The sequence below is a fragment of the Hesperophylax consimilis genome, chromosome 8, assembly GCF_061612785.1.
Source record: "Hesperophylax consimilis isolate HC1 chromosome 8, BYU_Hcon_1.0, whole genome shotgun sequence".
Taxonomy (NCBI): domain Eukaryota; kingdom Metazoa; phylum Arthropoda; class Insecta; order Trichoptera; family Limnephilidae; genus Hesperophylax; species Hesperophylax consimilis.
The window spans coordinates 11,629,870-11,647,331 of NC_142843.1; the positions used below are offsets into that span (position 1 = coordinate 11,629,870).

Below are 17,462 nucleotides of genomic sequence, written 5' to 3' on the forward strand. Positions count from 1 at the left end.
ATCAGGCCAGGGATGGTCCTGGTGGGGTGGATGACCCCGGGAGGCCTGCGCATGCGCGCCAACCCGGTTCGGAGCACCCACCCCAGCCAGCCGCCAGCAAACCAACCAGCCCCTACCGTGAAGGCTCATTATTCACCGTCACCGACTTCTGACACCCTGATTGATGGTCTGCTTTTTGTGTGCTGCAACTACTCGTTCGACGCAAAGTGATAACATTGTTCAACGCCTTGTAACAAATATATTATTACATCGTAGACCCAAATTAATTTGGAACGATTTTATATGTTTTTTACCTCGCATCAAAAATATATTTTTTTTAAATAAAAATATTTTAAGGGATGGTTTTCATATTTTTAAAAATCAAAATGTTTTTCTTTCAAATTAAAAAAAAAAAATTAAGGAAAAAAAGTAGAGAGAAGACAAGTTTAAAAAGGTAGGTAAATAAAAGATATTCTTACCGTCTCTGCTCATGCCGACGGCGATGCACTTCTTAAGGCGGCAGTACTGGCAGCGGTTGCGGTTGATGCGGAGGATGGAGCATTGCTGGTTCTTGGTGCATGGCCGGTACTGGATCTTCTGCTGGATGGACCGCCGGAAGAAACCCTGCGAATCATCATTACCATCAGCACCGTCACTCGAGCCCTCCTCCGAGTCGGAGGGGGCGCAGCGGCAAGCGCCTTCGCCCCCACTGTCACTGTCACACCCCGAGTCACTAGACACGGCCTCCGCCGGAGCCCCCTCGAACAGAGGCTTCGACTCCAACATCTGAACCAACACACTATGGGTCTTTTTCAACAAGTCCGACTTCCTGGTAAGCGGGTTCTCCTCGGGAGGGGTGAGCTCGTCGCTATTGTATACGCAACCCATTTTAACTACCCTAATTAATTTCCCTAAATTTGACTAAAAGGCCGTGAATCAAAACATCACTGTCACAAGTAAAGTTATTTGACCAAAAAAGGTCAAGAAAATAGTTTTTAACTAGTCTTAAATATCCTTAATGCTCGTACAAACATCACAAATCACAAAAAAATATACTGATTGTATGCTTCGCGCACCAACTAGAAAACAACTGACAGCCCGGTATAGTTCACAAGCGACCGCACTGGTCGACGTTCCACGATAGACTGACTGATTGGGAAAGTGTGCAGCGTCGTTCTGACGGGTACTAGTGTTCTGAATATTGCGACCGTTCTACACGGAGCTCCAACGTGAACTGCGAGTTCATAGCTCCCCCTTGGGATCGGGGCCGCTGGCGGGCGGGGAACGGATTGAGGGGAGGGGGGCCGAGGCCCCGTGGCCTACTTCTCGGCCGCTGAACTCGCGCCCCACCGAGGGAAAGTGAGAGTGTCACTCGCGCCGCCCGTTCTGCCCCTCCCCCCGCTCCCTCCGACCCGAACCGTTAGCCGGACTACGATCTCCAATACGATCATATAATCCCTTCAGTACCTCAATAATACTTTAGACCAACTAACTCAAGCCCATACAGCCCTATCTCTCAAATCGCCCTGGCTCTTTAGCTGCCTGGATATGCTTTCAGTAAGAAGGTAACAGAGGTTCATTGACCTCCCATAATGTAATATGGCATACATTTTCAGTTAAATTTCAGTAAAGTTCCTACGGAAAATGATGCAAACGTTCCAAATAAATATTTTTCGGTTGGTAAATTCGTCGATTAGAATTCTAGATAAGCGATTTCGAGAACCAATCTTATCCATATTCGGTGTTTGTTCATGGTTAGGTATTATAAGAATCAAGTGATTTTTGGTTGATATTTAGGGCGCGATAAACGTTAATGCTTTCATCGGGAGATAAGAGAATTGCAAAAAGGAAGGCTATCAGACAACATTCACAATAAATCACTTTATTTGTTCATTCATATTATATTCACGGCTAGTATGTGTGAACGAGGTTGTTGTTCGCTATCGGCCTACCAGGATAGCAGAACGGTGACGAGTTATTTTTTTGGGTCATGCGAATTCGGAGAGAGACGGTCGCCGTTGCGTCAGAAGTAGACACAGGTGTGACTGTTGTGCCATCAGCTATCCAATAAGCCTTCACACCATTGGATGCATGGAGTCCACTTTTTGCACGGAGACGCGAAACAACGGCGAATAAGCAACGCAAAAATAACCGCATGTAATCGACGCTTTTGTTTGCATTTGCATTTTTCATACGAAATCGTAACATTTGCAACAAGTAATGTTCATGATTGTCTTTAAGCGGCTTAATTTTAATTGATTAAATATAATAACATTAATAACTAAAACTTTTATTCTACATTCTTTAAAACTAGTTTTATTTAATGTGTTTGTCTGGCGACTTACTAATTTATTCTGACAAGAGTAAATCAACCCGTAGTATACTAGAAAAGTTAATATACAACTTAAATATTGAGTGATGACACACTGCTTTGAGAATTCTTCTCGTATACCAGTCAACACCGCCAAATTGCGAATTCTAACGGAGAGCATGCGGAAATTTCTCACGTTCGGGAGAGAGACCCATAAATAAGCTGGAAGACCGGCCCTCGGAATACTTCCTTGTTCACCGACAGTCTGCTCCCGGCAGGGGCGGGGAGGGTGGGTGGAAGGCGGGTGGGGTTGCAAATAACCTAGTCGTTTAATCGGCCGACGACCTCGCAGAGTCAACGACCGACAACGACAACAATAATGGCGGCCTAGCGTGTTGCGCAACTCAGGTTTAGTGCGGTCCGGGTTACCTACTCCTCCACTCTTTCCTCCTTCTGCTCGCTTGGTATCTCACGACGCTCGGAGCTCATTCATGCATTGATGCCATTATTTTTTTTAAATATACCAAAGCTATTTATAGACTAGCCAAATTACTTACTATTGCGTTTTTGCTATTAGTTGTTTACTGTTAATGCGATGCCATACGTAGTAATGCTCAATCATGTGTTTTTGGTTTGAAAATTTGGTCGCCTAGAAATGTTTCAGATGCTTTAATTAAATATTGCGAGTAGAATACATCTTGACCTTTGAAATAATCGAGTATTTTTTATATAAGTCTTTTTATAAGCCCAGAAAAAAATAATGTATAGGCCTATGAAAACTGCTTTAAAGTTCAAAATCTCCTACTTACGAACCCATTTTCGGTTATGATTTTATTATATAATGTGGAAAATTAAGTTATTTATAAAATGATCGGAAAAAAATTAAATATTTATGCCAGAACATCCACAAAATAAAATAAAAGGCACTTTTTGGCCATATTTTTTTCTTGCATAAATCAAAACAGGCGGACGGTGTGAAGCGGGAATTTAAACCTTATCGCCATCTACGTAAGGTTTGTTATTGATAGCGGCTCAATTTAAAATATTACACGACGTAGTGCATCGCCTTAAGTTATTCATTATGTGATACCGCAAGTCGCAACCGCGGAATACGTTTATCTGCTGAGCATTCCCATTTGGCAAATGTTGGGAGACAGAAGAACTGAAAAGAGTGGAGGTCGGTTGGAAAGTAGCAAACTCTTCAGATCTGGTCACTAAACATACCATAAACGGTAATTACTATTTAAATTCCTAATGAAATATCTCACACATTACTTATTCTGAACCCTCTACCTCTGGCTTCAGAGAAAATGAACCTTCCGCTCTGCCAAGCTTCTTTAGAAAAGTTTTATTACTACGTAATAAGGGTGACTATTCGAATTCCAAATTAACCTATATATTTTCACAGGAACGCGGGGCCAATAGCGCAGATGACTGCAGCAGTAAGTAGATAAGTGATCGTGGAATATTCAATCCAAGAACAAAACTATTCCTTGGAAAATTTCTAAAAAGTTTCTAATTTCTGTATTGATGCCAGATGAATATGGCAAATACGCTGAGATGTAGTGAGGAGGTGTTGTTTATGGACTTAAAAGAACGTATTGAAGGAATTGGAATAGAGTAATCAGAATAATTGGAATAAGTAAACACGTGACTGTTGTTATTGTAGTGCTAGTTTTCCGGGCAACGAACGGAGAGCCCGAGTGACCTGGTCACCAGTCTAAATTCGGTCCAACTACGGGCTTTACGTAATAATAAATATTTAATCTGTAATTAAATATTTGCAAGTTAAGTCAATCTGGCTAACTCTAAGATGTTTTGGTTCAGACAACAAACCAGCTTTAGATATCATAATTTGTTTACTCATCAATTTATGGAATTCAAAAGACTGTGATAACGGTTTAGAGCGGAAGTACTTCTCCCATCAATCGATCATTTGACTCACGCCAATTCTTATGAATAATGCAAGCTAAGAGGAAAATATTAAGTGGTGTCAGCGACCCCTGTGAAAAAACCAAAGTTCTTTATATGACGCATTCCAAATGTAGAACAAAATAATCACTATTACATGGTCAACAAATCTGGAGGACCATTAATATTAAAATAGTCGAATCGTTAACTTGTCATTCATGTTCATTGAACCCGTAGTGCACACCTACGCGCTTTGCCAAAAATACGATGGATAGAAATATAGATCTATTAATAAATTAGTAAGTAATAAATGCAAATAATAAATAAACAACTCAAAAGCCGTAAAACAGTAAACCGTCGTCGCGTCATCGGATATTCGGGAATTTTTCCTCGTTCAAAAGTCAATGGCCTTTCGAAGCTGTGATGATTCAGACCAAACAAACTTTAAAATATAAGCCTCGTTCGCCATGGCTTGATCGAAAATGGAACATAAAGTTAAAGTAAACCATAATGCAATCAACCTCGCTAAAACTGTACCACTGAGGTACCGAAGGGCCGGTTCATTGGCCGCGATGGAGCGGGAGCGCAGGAGGAGTGAGAGGGAGAAGCGTCAAGCGCTGAACTCCAAGTGCCGAGAGCTAAGCGCCAAGCGCCAGGCAGACAGCCCAGCCAGCCCAGCCAGCCCAGCCAGCCCAGCCAGCACAGCCAGCCCTGCCAGCACAGCCTACCGCTGCGCAAGCACCAAGTAGATACCCCGGTCTGCCCGTACAATAAAGCACACCAAAGTGTGACCATTAGGAATAGGAATACATACAATCAAGAACCGCTATTCGGGCAAATGCTAATGACTCTTTTTGTTTTTGTTTTTATGTTGAAATGGTCTCATGAGCGGCCGCTCGTATATTAGTCATAGTCATAATGTGCGTAATGATCCGATCGTGTGGATTGCGTAACGGAAGAGATTGTTTTTTAAGACTCCTTTCATCGCCGGCGTTTGTTTACAGGCCATACTTTGATAGCTGCTTAATGACTAGACCAGAAAGTTAAGCACTAACATTTTTTCTTCGTTTCGAAATCGGCTCCAATATGAAAGTTAGAAAGTGGACCGATTCGCATTGTCATCATGGCCAGTTGTTGGGCAATACAATATCTGCGCGGATCTCCAATTAAAAACTCATCAGTAAGAGTAAAGAGATATGTTTTGCGAAATATTATTTAATCTAAAATAAAAGTCAGCGGGTCGATGCTCGTTTCATTATTCGTTGTGAAAACAAGTGTCGAAATATCTCCGTCATGACCATGGCACGGATCTATCAACATGTACAGGCAACAATAAGTACGTTTCGTACTTTCACGATACAGCCATGGCCAGTTAAGTCTCAAAGAAAAATCAACTCCGTAAAAGCAATGATCAAATTTTCTTAATTCTGGGCCTTTATGATACCAAGGTTTTTTTAGTACCGCCTTAACGCACCAGCAGATTCAATGACTTGTCAAGTCTCACTCTATTAAGTTTTACAATGCCAAAAAGTTGAAGGAACCTTGGTAACGTTTAAAACGTTCGAGAAATTGCATTTTTGAAAAAGAACAATTTTTGGGGTTAGCCTTATAATAACATTGGAAATAGTACAATAGATGATACAGCAGTAAAACAATATGAACAATCCTCGTACCTGCTACAGAGACTTTTTAGTGAGCTAGAGTGGTAAGATTGAAAAATACGACATTATTGATGTTGCCGTAGCTGGAAACCTGTTTTTATTTTTAGATTTTTTAGAAGGCTTTACCTCCCCATAGAAAGAATTCTGAAAATCAATATCAAAATAATATTTTTTCAGCTACAACTACATCAATAATCTAGTATTTTTCAATATTAACCCTCTAGTTTAGTGAAAAATCACGGAGTGGATGGATGGACAGAAGGAAGTGCTAACATTCCAGAAGCAGTGTGAATCGTACTACCGAAAGGTAAACAGACAAGGCAGAAGAACAAGCTGAAGATGTGCAACTAAGGTATGAACCTCAGATAGAGAACAGATGGTATAAGTAGACCTTTCATCAAAATAAGCGATGAAAGAAATGCTAACATTCCAGAAGCAGGGAGTATCAAACTGCCGAAAGGTAAACACCCATCATCAGGTCGTGACTTGGAGTAGGCGTACGCAATTCCCAACAACATTTCCACGGAATGGTATTCTGGCTCGTGATCGGCCAGCAATCTCGGTCACTTCCGACGGCACGCTCCGTAAAGTATCAAAACAACCATAGCTTCACGGGAACCGAGTTTGTTTTTCCACTTTTAATATTTGTGGGTTGCCTCATAGACCATCCGCCCACGAGCCGAGACAGATCCCGCCAGAACCCAACAGACTCGGAGGAGGTGAGGGATTGATGAAACCTGACAAGACCAGAACTTCTGGTTATTCGACCAATGGGTTTAAACAAAGTCTCGGAACGTTCGATTTGCTATTTTAATAAACCACATTTACTCATTGAATTCCGTGCAAACCTAAATAACCAAAGCCTTCAGGCGTAGAGCATCGGTCGTCATCGGTTTCAGCGGATTAATTTAATTCGAGCAGATTAATGGGAGCATGCTACGTGTGTTATGATTTTTCATAACAGAGGCACGATTATGGAAGCGTCTATAAAAACCACATTCACTCGACAGCATAAATAAGGCATTAAGCTGCACGGTACATTGCTGTTCATTTTCCCTGATTCATTGAAGACTTAATTGGGAGTTGTTTGTTTTGTTTAAGCTTGAATTAGATTACAGTACACCTATTATATTAAGGGCATTGTTGTTTGGCGATTTCGAAAATTGGTTCGTTTGCTCTATTATTGAATGCATGATAATTTTCACCTTGTTCTTGCTTTTCCCCGCGAGTCATTAGGCATATCATTAACGAAGCAGCCTACGAACCGTACGGTACTCTGATCGATTCAGGCCCCGGCCTCTTCCCGAATGCCCTAATCAGCAGGGGAAACGGTTCCTTGCCTTCTGCCACCAACACAACCGAAGGTGGTCGCCACTCGCACGCGAATTATTGCTCTAAGCCCGCACCCACACCAGCATGCAGGGCACGAGACCCGCACACACGCACATGGTCCGGTTGTTGCACGATATGCAAAGCCAAAGAGCAACGACCGGAGGCCATTGCCCCCGCGGCCGCTGTCAGAAATAATGTGTATTCGCCGCCGTGTGACGTCACGGCTACGTCACAGCCCCCCCCCCCCCCACACGCTACAACCAGCGCTACGAGAACTTGCCTACCTCAATACCGCTGCACGCGCCGGCGCAAGCTATTCTTCTACGTTCTAGATTCTTCCTTACCAGACCGGGTATGAAGAATTCGACTGACAACAATCTAAAAACTAAATTATATGCACGCCAATCGCACAGCAAAAAAAATACTAACTAAAAATTTCATGTTCAAAATACTTTACCAAGCATCGCTTCTGTCAAGAGTGCTTTGAACTCTCTTCAACTCTCCCGCTTTGATTGTACTCGATATTATTCAGGTCATTTTACAATTAATATCTAAATTACATAATTATATATCTAAATCAATGGCCTACCTTACTCAGATAATTATTTTTCTCTCAGTGTGATGCATTCTTTCCGGAAATATACTATAGAATTGTATTGAACGTGTTATGTAACGTTGAAAACTTAAACGTAAATAAAAATAAACAAAAAATGTAAAATATTTCGCTAGCAGGAGAGGAAAATCCCAGACAGATATTAGCAAACAATCAGAGCGTTACATTCGCAGAAATGTTTAATTCAAAATGATAATCGGAGAAGAACAAAAGGACGCTTCCGTAGTAAACATTTAATTCGTGAATGTTATGTAGTTTTGAATGGAGTAATTATTAAAATAATGCACGAATCATTCATAATAAACAACGATTATTCTTTGTTAATTAATTATACATTCTGCGCTTTGCATTTGTAAGTTATTCTATTTTTGTATTATTTTAACAGGTCTCGGCATTTTGATTATTTGTTTTGATTATTGTGAAATTAGTGCGAACGTACTTATTAACTTACACAAAATTAGATTAAACATGGATTTTAGTTTCAGCAATGGTTATACATGCGGAAACCAATACAATCGCACAGTAATTAGTAATAGCTTTCATTTAAAAAAAGCAACAGCAATTAGACGGGATTTGATACAGGAATTCCTTTGGCACCAATTTCGTTATTTTACCATTAACCATTACCTGCTTTATAAAAATCATCAATTTTTGCAAGTTATCTGGTGCTCAAAAATGTTTCGGTTCTTATTTGTTGATCCCCTTAATAATGGAAGAGTATGTATGAGACGATGTATGAATGTGAATGAGGCAAGGAGTGTGTGCCAAGACCGAGTTGTTTGGCGGTCCGTCCTCTCTGCCTACCCCTGCGGGGCGTGATGGTTAGTTAGTTAGTTAGCCTACCGTTCAATACTTGTGCTAAGAGATGAGCTATGAGAACAACGAGGGTGAGAGTATGTGCCTATCGATGCGGCAAGACGAAGAAGGTATCGTGCTTCCCCGACGAGAAATTTCCCTCAAGCACTTTCCTCTGTCCTCCTCTCCCTGCTTGCTTTAGCCCGCGGCAATTTTCCTTTTCCCACGCGTTCTCAACTTTCATCGGCCATGTTGTTGCATGATTTTCAATGCACGCCAGCTTACCGCATAGCAATCGCGATAGAAATAATAGTTGGTTCGCTCTCTGTCTGGCCGGCTTCAATCCGGATCGCGTGTCCCATTCTCTCGCGTAGTTCAATGCACCGTAAGCCGACGAAAACAGAGTTCGCTAGAGAGGTACTCGCATCGGTGTAACTTGACGAGAATATGGCTCTGCCATACACAGAGCAGCAAAGTAGACACTAGGTACTAGGTGCCATCGGCCGTTGATTGATGCTTTTGACGCGCATTCGACAGAAATAGAACTCTAGAAACGATTTGGAGATGAGAGCCAACGATGAATATTTCACAGACCAAAATACCAAGGCACCAGTATGAAACAAAATACAGCGCCCTTGAGGTGATTTCTCACGAAAACGGCGCTATATAAATTAGCCAAATATTATTATTATTAATGTAGGACTGCTACACAGGACCAACACTGTGACTAATACGTAAGCATTCTATAATTTCGCAATTAAATAAGACTGGGTATAAGGAAAGTAGTTAAAAATAATTAAGCTCGGCAGCTGCAAAAGCTGATCCGCTGTTGTATTTCAGGCGAGATTCAGCAACCATTGTGGCATAAACTGGAATGCTCTCCGAACAGATGTGTCAATTTCCATTAAGTTACAGTATACAGAGCCGTTTGCACTCCTCGAAGCGAAGCCGGTTCGACCGACATCGCTATGCGACCACTGTCTCTTTGAACTCGAATAGTGCTGACCGACTATCTTACATGCTGCCTGCAATGCTGCCCGGTGTTCACACCGCGGTTGCCACCAATCTGCAATGCATCTCCTAAATTCTAAGCCATTGTTTGATTTGAGTTGGGTTGTTACAGAAATAATGCTGAACAACGAAGTTTTGTCGCTGTACCTATGTTGAATTTAAGAATATTACGAAATGATGATTTGTAGCAAAAAAAGTGTGTTTTTCGTAACTCTTTTTTGCAAGGATTGTGGTGAGACCTGTAGCCTATAATTTAAAGTGTCGCCAAACTGTGCTGATAATAGAGTACGCAATATACATTACAACACGTGTCTGGCGGAGTTTGGTTTTAGCCGCGTCTTGTTCAACCGGTGACAGCAGGCAGTAGGCAGCCCTACAGAGACCGCAAATATCTGAACTCTTACTAGAAATGACGCCGATGACACGGCAGTTAGACTTCCTATTCCCTGGCGGAGCAAGTAACGGGACAGCCGGTTGCGTCAGGTTGTGTTGCATCTAATCCGATGCAACTCACAGACCGACTTTTTCGCAAAATGCGGAAGAACTTGGTTGAACTTAGCGTCTGTGCCGCAGCCCGCTCCCGTTTCAGAAACGAGAACGGAATGCCGCGAAATTGCCCGATGTTGCTCCGTTACGGCCGGGAGCTAAAAGGCGCCTATCGCCTGCACCAGCACACATCGCCAGACATCGCCATATCCCATATTCGCAACAAATTATGTATTATACATTGCACCATTTGCTCCAGTATTCGAGTATTATGATACTGAATGAATTTCTGGTTCGATTTAGAAAATGTGTTTTCAAGTTAGAACCGAAAGAGTATTAAAAACTTCAAATCGCTTAGCTTTTCGTATTTGGACCAAAGATCGCAGATTTAAAATGTGGTATAGGCAATTTTTGACAAAGTTAATTTATGAGGTATATTCCTGTCTAACGGTGGCAGCTCGTGACTTTTGGGTGTGCTATAATGTTGATATTAAAAAAACCTTTTTTTCTACAATTCGGCTTTTTGTATGAAGTTTTTCGCGAAATCGGTGCATCGCACTGCCAAACTAAAATTTCCTGAAGAATTTCATACAAAAAAAGGAATGAAAACAACGTTTTGGACAAAATAACATCAATAATGTCGAATTTGATAAACTTAACCCAAAAAAAACACGAGCTTCTACTTATTCCAAATACAACTGAATATTTGACAGTCTCGGAGAGATACCACCATTCAAAATCTAAATGTTGCTTGAAATGATTTTAGCTGTACCTTGTAAGTTATATAGTCTTATACTTCTCAACCATACTCTTTCTCTCCTTAAAGTGGACGTCATAGTTTGACTGACATGGGTAGCGTGAACTCTTGACATAAATAAAATTACTGAAATATAAAACCGCATGAACATTAAAATTCCCAGGGTGCCATAAAAGTGACTCCACTTGACACATATTCCAGCCCCTCGTCGGAAAGTCCGTTCGGGTTTTCCAGGTTTCCCGGGCGAGCTGGAGAGCGGGCGAGAGGGTGTGCGGGCCGCGACCGGAGCGCAGGAAAGCAGGAAGGTGTTGTACAGTGGGTCAACGAACCAGAGGCTTCAATTTACTCGCGGTGCGATCTATTTGAGCGATATGCAGTTACCCGCGCCCGAGCTCCGGTACGTGCTCACTGCTCGGCCCGCGAGTGCGTGACACACTAACTGTGCTGATGATGAGACGTGTCGTCACTGCTGCTTTCCTGGTAATCCGATAGTATGGCATACCTATTTCCATGCTACAAGCGGTAAATAAATATTTTTATGCAAAAAATATTATAATAGCTAAAATTTTAGAAAATTTCCAAAACCGATTTTATTTTACTCAATTTCACAAAAATCTAAAAAGTCAGTCTGATTTAATTACTGGTATACTCATCTCAAATATTAGCTAAAAATGTGTTCAAATAGTTAAAAAAAAAATATGTATCTAAGCATTAATTTTTTTAACATTATTTTTCACATAACTCCACATAGGAGGCCCTGAGAAAAATTATTTCCATTAGGGCCTATGTCATCTCTGGGTATGCTATGTGGAGGGTCTTTTTGAGAAGATGAAGTAGTGAATACGGGCCTTAAAGCGACCTATGTTGTAGGAGGGAGGAAACACAGAGGCCGGCGAATCTTTCCACAGCCGAGATGTTTAACTCAAGACCGAGCCGTAGAAGCGACCCGTTCTCATGTGACAAATGTCAACCGAGGCGCGATTCCCAAGTTAACTGAATAAAAATAAGCTAATAAATTAAATTGATTCATTAATATTTTTCAACTCTTTGTTGAGGAAAAACGGATTGAGATTCGAGTGAAGCAGGAAAATAAAGCTCTTTTGTTTTAGTCCAAACCGGGTAGTAAGTAATAACTACTGTAGCGCAATAAGTTACAGAATGCAGTCAAGCAAACGCTCTGAAAGAAGAAGTTCTGAAAGCTAGTTTAAAAGTTCTTTCACTTCCGCATGAAGTTTTTCTCCTCCGTGAACTCTGATACCTTTACTACGTCAGTTCACAGTTCAACAACCTCCCGATCCGTAGACAGGAGGGAATGAAAGAAATTCGCACACACCCAAGACTACCAAAGTGTATATACTACCAATACTGAAACAGCAGCGCAATATCGCCCGGGATGGAAAATGGGAAACGAAGGGAGCCGGGGTTATCGAACTGGGACGACCTTCCGGGCCGGCGCGCGGTGCGATGAACTCCGGGAATATGGGTCACACTGGCTGCGAAATACCCGGGCAATGCCCTCTTCTCTACCTACCATGCCTACGCCACCAACCACCTACCGGCCCAGTCATCGGGATACGCCGGACGTTGTAGACTGTACTGACTGTAGTATGCTGGGGTATTGGAGTAGTACAACAGGAGGCCGGGATATTCACGGAACCAAGGAAAATCAATATGGAAATTCTACACCAATGATACAGAGCGCACCCCGGATAAAAATAACAACAGAATTTGACCATTAATAGCCATTTCTAAAAATAATTCTAATCTACATTATTTTTCAATGCAGGAAATTTATTTTAAAAACATTTTTAATTTGTTTTTGGTTAAGTAAAAATATGGCGTAGCATCATTGGTATAGGGAATGTTATGTTGGTACCATAATTGAAGTTAGGAAGGATATAGATAGAAGGATTAAAATTCTACACAAATGATACAGAGCGCACCCCGGATAAAAATAACAACAGAATTTGACCATTAATAGCCATTTCTAAAAATAATTCTAATCTACATTAATTTTCAATGCAGGAAATTTATTTTAAATTTTTTTTAATATGTATTTGGTTAAGTACAAATATGGCGTAGCATTATTGGTATAGGGAATGTTATGTTGGTACAATAATTGAAGTTAGGAAGGAGATAGAGAAGAGGAAGGTTGGGAAGAAGCACCCGTTTATTCAGATGTAGTCATCTAGTCACTAAACAAAGCTATAACCACTTCAAGTAACTTATATATTCTTAAAATTAAGACGATTTAGGGAGCAAATTCCAGTACAGGTTCACATTTGTTACCACGGAGGTTGTAGAAATAGCGATTATTTAATTTTATTTGAATAACCTCTTTTAATAACTTTTGAAGGTATATCCCATCAATGAATCAAAACGAAACATTAAACAGAACAAGATATAAAATGGTAACGGTCTCAACTGGGAATCGAACCCAGAATTTCTGTATTTCCGGGACAACACCTCTAACCACTCGGTCATATTATTATCCTGGGTTCGATTTTCCAGGTGAAACCGTTACCTTTTTATCTTGGTCTGTTTCATGTACTGTCTTCTTCTTCAATGATAATTATTTAGTTTGATTTCAAAATATTCTCACATCAGAAATGCTCCAGCACAAAGGTGTAAACAGTTCTCCCTGAGTGAAAGTTTGATTGTGTTATTTGATAGAAAATAAAAATAAAAACTTTATGGTTATATATAGGTACATATATATATATATATCCATTACACAACAGGAAAGCCGTAACTTCTGAAAAACCCTTTGTCTATTACAATAATAGCCTTATCGCTTGAAATATATAGTTCACGATAAGTTATTCTTCGTAAGTAAAAATATAATTAAGCGATAACCAAATTACTAAGCCTCAATGTGTCGATATGTATTGGTATAATCTGTTTTCTTTATAAATATTTTATTGTGAGCCGATATCATTGTGATAAAAGTCAGCGCGGTCAACGACCGGAGGTGAATTGACGACACAATGACATGATTTTTTTATGTTATTTGACACAAATATTTAAGCGAAAAACTGACGACGATGTAAATAATAAGAATAGATTTTTTAAATTTTCTCCCTATAATCTTGTGCATTGCTGAAAAACGCAGGATACGAAATACTAGCATAAGTAACCGGCTTTGCCCGGGGTTCACTTTTCAAGAATTACGCTGTTTCAAACGAAACGATATCTTCTTATTTGTAGATTTACAATAGCTTTGTTTATTGACGACCTAGCCCTTCGATTATATTTGGGAGCAAATATTTAAAAATTCATGAATCTGGAGCATTGGGTACTATTATTTGAATCCACTGGGTGTTGCTCATCTAAAGTAGTTCAAACTAATAGAATTCTATAATTAGTACCAAAACAGTAAACAAAGCACTTAACAAAATATTGTGCCGAAGGTGTCACAAATTCATTGGAGAACCGTTAAAAAAGGAACACTTACGAGAGATAATAAATAGACTGTGTCTTGTGACAACAGCTTTATTTATTTATTTATTTATTATTGGATAATTTGTATAGCGCCGCTTTTGTGAGATATCACCTCAGGGGCGCTTTACAGTTGATGCAGGTATTACAGAAAATATAAATATTACAAAAATAGAGTGAAGTTAAGTTAAGTAAAATGAAGTAAAGGACCAGGTGACACGAAGATAGAAGATGGAGACTCTGCAGCAAGAATCCCAGGTGGTGAAGAAACTGGTCCAGCTGCTGCAGCGAAAGAGTCCACCGCGTCCGCCAACAGTGCCAGCACGAGGTTCGTCATCCGTCCAGGTATGTGTCTGCTGCTAATAAAGCGCTGACACACTATGTTCTCACAGATACCAGACCTTGGCAGCACCGCTGTGACGTTCTACGAAGATAGAAGATGGAGACTCTGCAGCAAGAATCCTAAGTGGTGAAGGAACTGGACCAGCTGCTGCAGTAAGAGAGTCCACCGCGTCCAACAACAGCGTCCAGGTATGTATCTGCTGCTAATAAAGCGCTGACACCTCACATAGATAAGAGAACCTGGCAGCACCGCTGTGACGTTTGGCAAGTCCATCATTTATCTCCATGTAATCCTGTTCCTGGTAATTGTTGAAGTGGTGCATTCTGTCCGCAATAAAAAGCGACGGTTGGGTAATAAATTGCCCTGGGCTTAGTAAAAAAAACTTGCCAGTGTCCAAGCTTGCCCAGTTTCCGAGAATTTTGTTGATAACATCTGGAGTGCATTTACCGGTCGCCGTTCGTTTCGAAAGTCCGATATTTTTGAGCAAATTTCAGAATATTCACTTTAAAACACTGCACTCAAATCACATATTATAAAGTTCTAATAATTATTAAGTTTATTTTTATTTAAGTTCAAATGTTGATGGATTGATTTTAAAAATAATTTCAAAGGGATGTTGCCTCATTTCCCTTGAAAATACTAAAAAAACACAAAGCGGTTGGAGGAAGCGTTAGGACGCGTCCTGCTGCCACGAAGGCGCTACTACTAGCTTCCCGCACTTTAAATCAACTCAAACTAAACTTAAGGCGAAGCTTAATGCCAAATCACTATTTTGATTAATCTTTATAACGAATTGGTGTAGATACATTATGAATACCAAAAAATATGTTTTAGATAAATTGAAGGTTTTCCTATCGCTTTGCTTGATTAGATTACAAATAAAAAAAATAAATTGCTTAGTAAAAAATATAAATTTAAACTAATAATTTTTTTTTCAATTGAAATGTATGAACGCGTAAGGAAACAACTTAAAAAAAATATAGTATTATAGCTAAAATTATCTGTGACAGTTTCACTTGATTAACTGTTTTGCTTTATTATAAAATTATTTACAAAATAAATAAAATACAATTTTTTGCTTGAAATCGAATGTTCCTAGACTCCGTTTGTCAAGCGATTTTAATGCCTATTACCTATGATATAAGGTATACCAAGAATATACACATTTTTGGCTTGTAGCTAGTAACAGTAACAGTTAGTATTTAACCCCTCAACAACAGACAACATCAACAAACCCATCAAATTTTATTCAAACGACATAATTAGGAAATCCAGTGAAAAATATTATGAATTCAGAAAATATATTCAGTGTGTATTCGATAAATTTTAATTACACAAATTTATTCGTATAATTAATTAAACCATCCTGAAAAACGTTTTTCAAAACCAAAAGATTACCCTACTGTTATCCTATCCCCATGGGGACGCCCTTGCTAAGTAATATATAAGACATTGTCAGCTATGGCGACGTCATCTGAGTCAGGTAACGTATTTAACAATTTAATTTAGTAAATTTATAAAAAAAGAACTTAAACGTTGAAAATTGTAGAAAAAAACAAACATAAGCCTGGAATTCCTCAATAAAAACAATAATAATATTCTCTTAATTATATTTCCCGTTGGGCTCATTTCTCAAAATATTAGAGGTCTGTTTTTATTAATAATCCTAAATATTTAAATAATTGAGGCAGGTGAGGTGAACGAACTGAGATCTGAGCAAATTTGCTCTGTGTTTCCTTGTGTCGAGCAGATGTCAACGAACTCGAAAAAACACAGGTTAATATGATTTTCTGCGAAAAGCTCACGCTCCTATCATGAGCAACACTTCCTGTCATTGTTTTGCCCGTGAATATAACTGTAAACTGGGGATATGATCAACGAATCATCGTTTGTCGCACACTCGATGATGTATTATTATTGTTGCCAGTTACGCACCAAGTTAAGTAATATCACTGAATGTTGTAGAAATGAGATCCCCGAGGCGTAAGTGTTGTAAAACAATGTATTATCGTGTGAGAAATATGAATAATCGCAAAATCACATTTTTCATCCAGATTTTATTTCCAGATACATAAAACCATTTTTTTTCATTCATCCACATTATCTGAATAATATATAGGGGATGACATAATCCTACACGATCTAGCAGTAGGGCTGATGGTCGTGTAAAGAGTAGCTAAAAATATAGTATAGATTGGTACGATATTGCTAAAAATAATTAATAATTCAGCAGACTGACTCATTGTAAATTGAAACTCGAAAAAAATTCATTGATAGTTAGTATTCCTAAAAAAATTAATATTCATTAAGGTATTTGAATTGTTTCTTAAAGTTATTCAACTCTAGGATATGGTTTAGACGTAGTCGTGACCGTTGACTCCAGTATTCATAAATCGCCTTAATTAATTGATCCCACAGATGAATTAGCATAAGAAACGAGTAGGTACCGTTCGTGGGGTCTAATACCAACAAAACTGTTAAATCTGAAAAGCCGTGTTTTTCGCATATCAAAAAAACGATTTGCATTGATTTCAGATTAGCTAAAAAAACCTGTTCGATCTTTATACCGAAAATATACTAAAAAACAGTTTTTCGTAATGGACACGACGTTTTGTCAAGCGACCAACCAACCTGTACTAAATAGACCTGACCCACAGAGGTCGACGACCCGCGAGCACCTATTTGACCTAGCGCAACATGTATTACATATTTCTCTATTTCTCTCGGCGAGTGACTTTTTGCCACGTCCCGACATATTCCACAGTTCTGCTATTTGTTATAACATTTATCACGATTAACCCTCACTCTGGCGACAAGGCGGCCGC

At 39.6% G+C, this 17,462-nt stretch overlaps 1 protein-coding gene across 2 annotated transcripts in view; it reads right to left on the bottom strand.

The window, feature by feature from the left end:
• The window catches only part of Eip75B (Ecdysone-induced protein 75B), a 310,318-nt gene that overhangs the window by 16,656 nt on the left and 276,200 nt on the right, over positions 1-17,462 (bottom strand). For both annotated transcript variants that reach the window (XM_089634874.1, XM_089634875.1), the window contains exon 3: positions 459-603. In XM_089634874.1, coding sequence (XP_089491000.1) covers positions 459-603 — 145 coding nt within the window. The remainder of the gene's footprint in view (positions 1-458; positions 604-17,462) is intronic.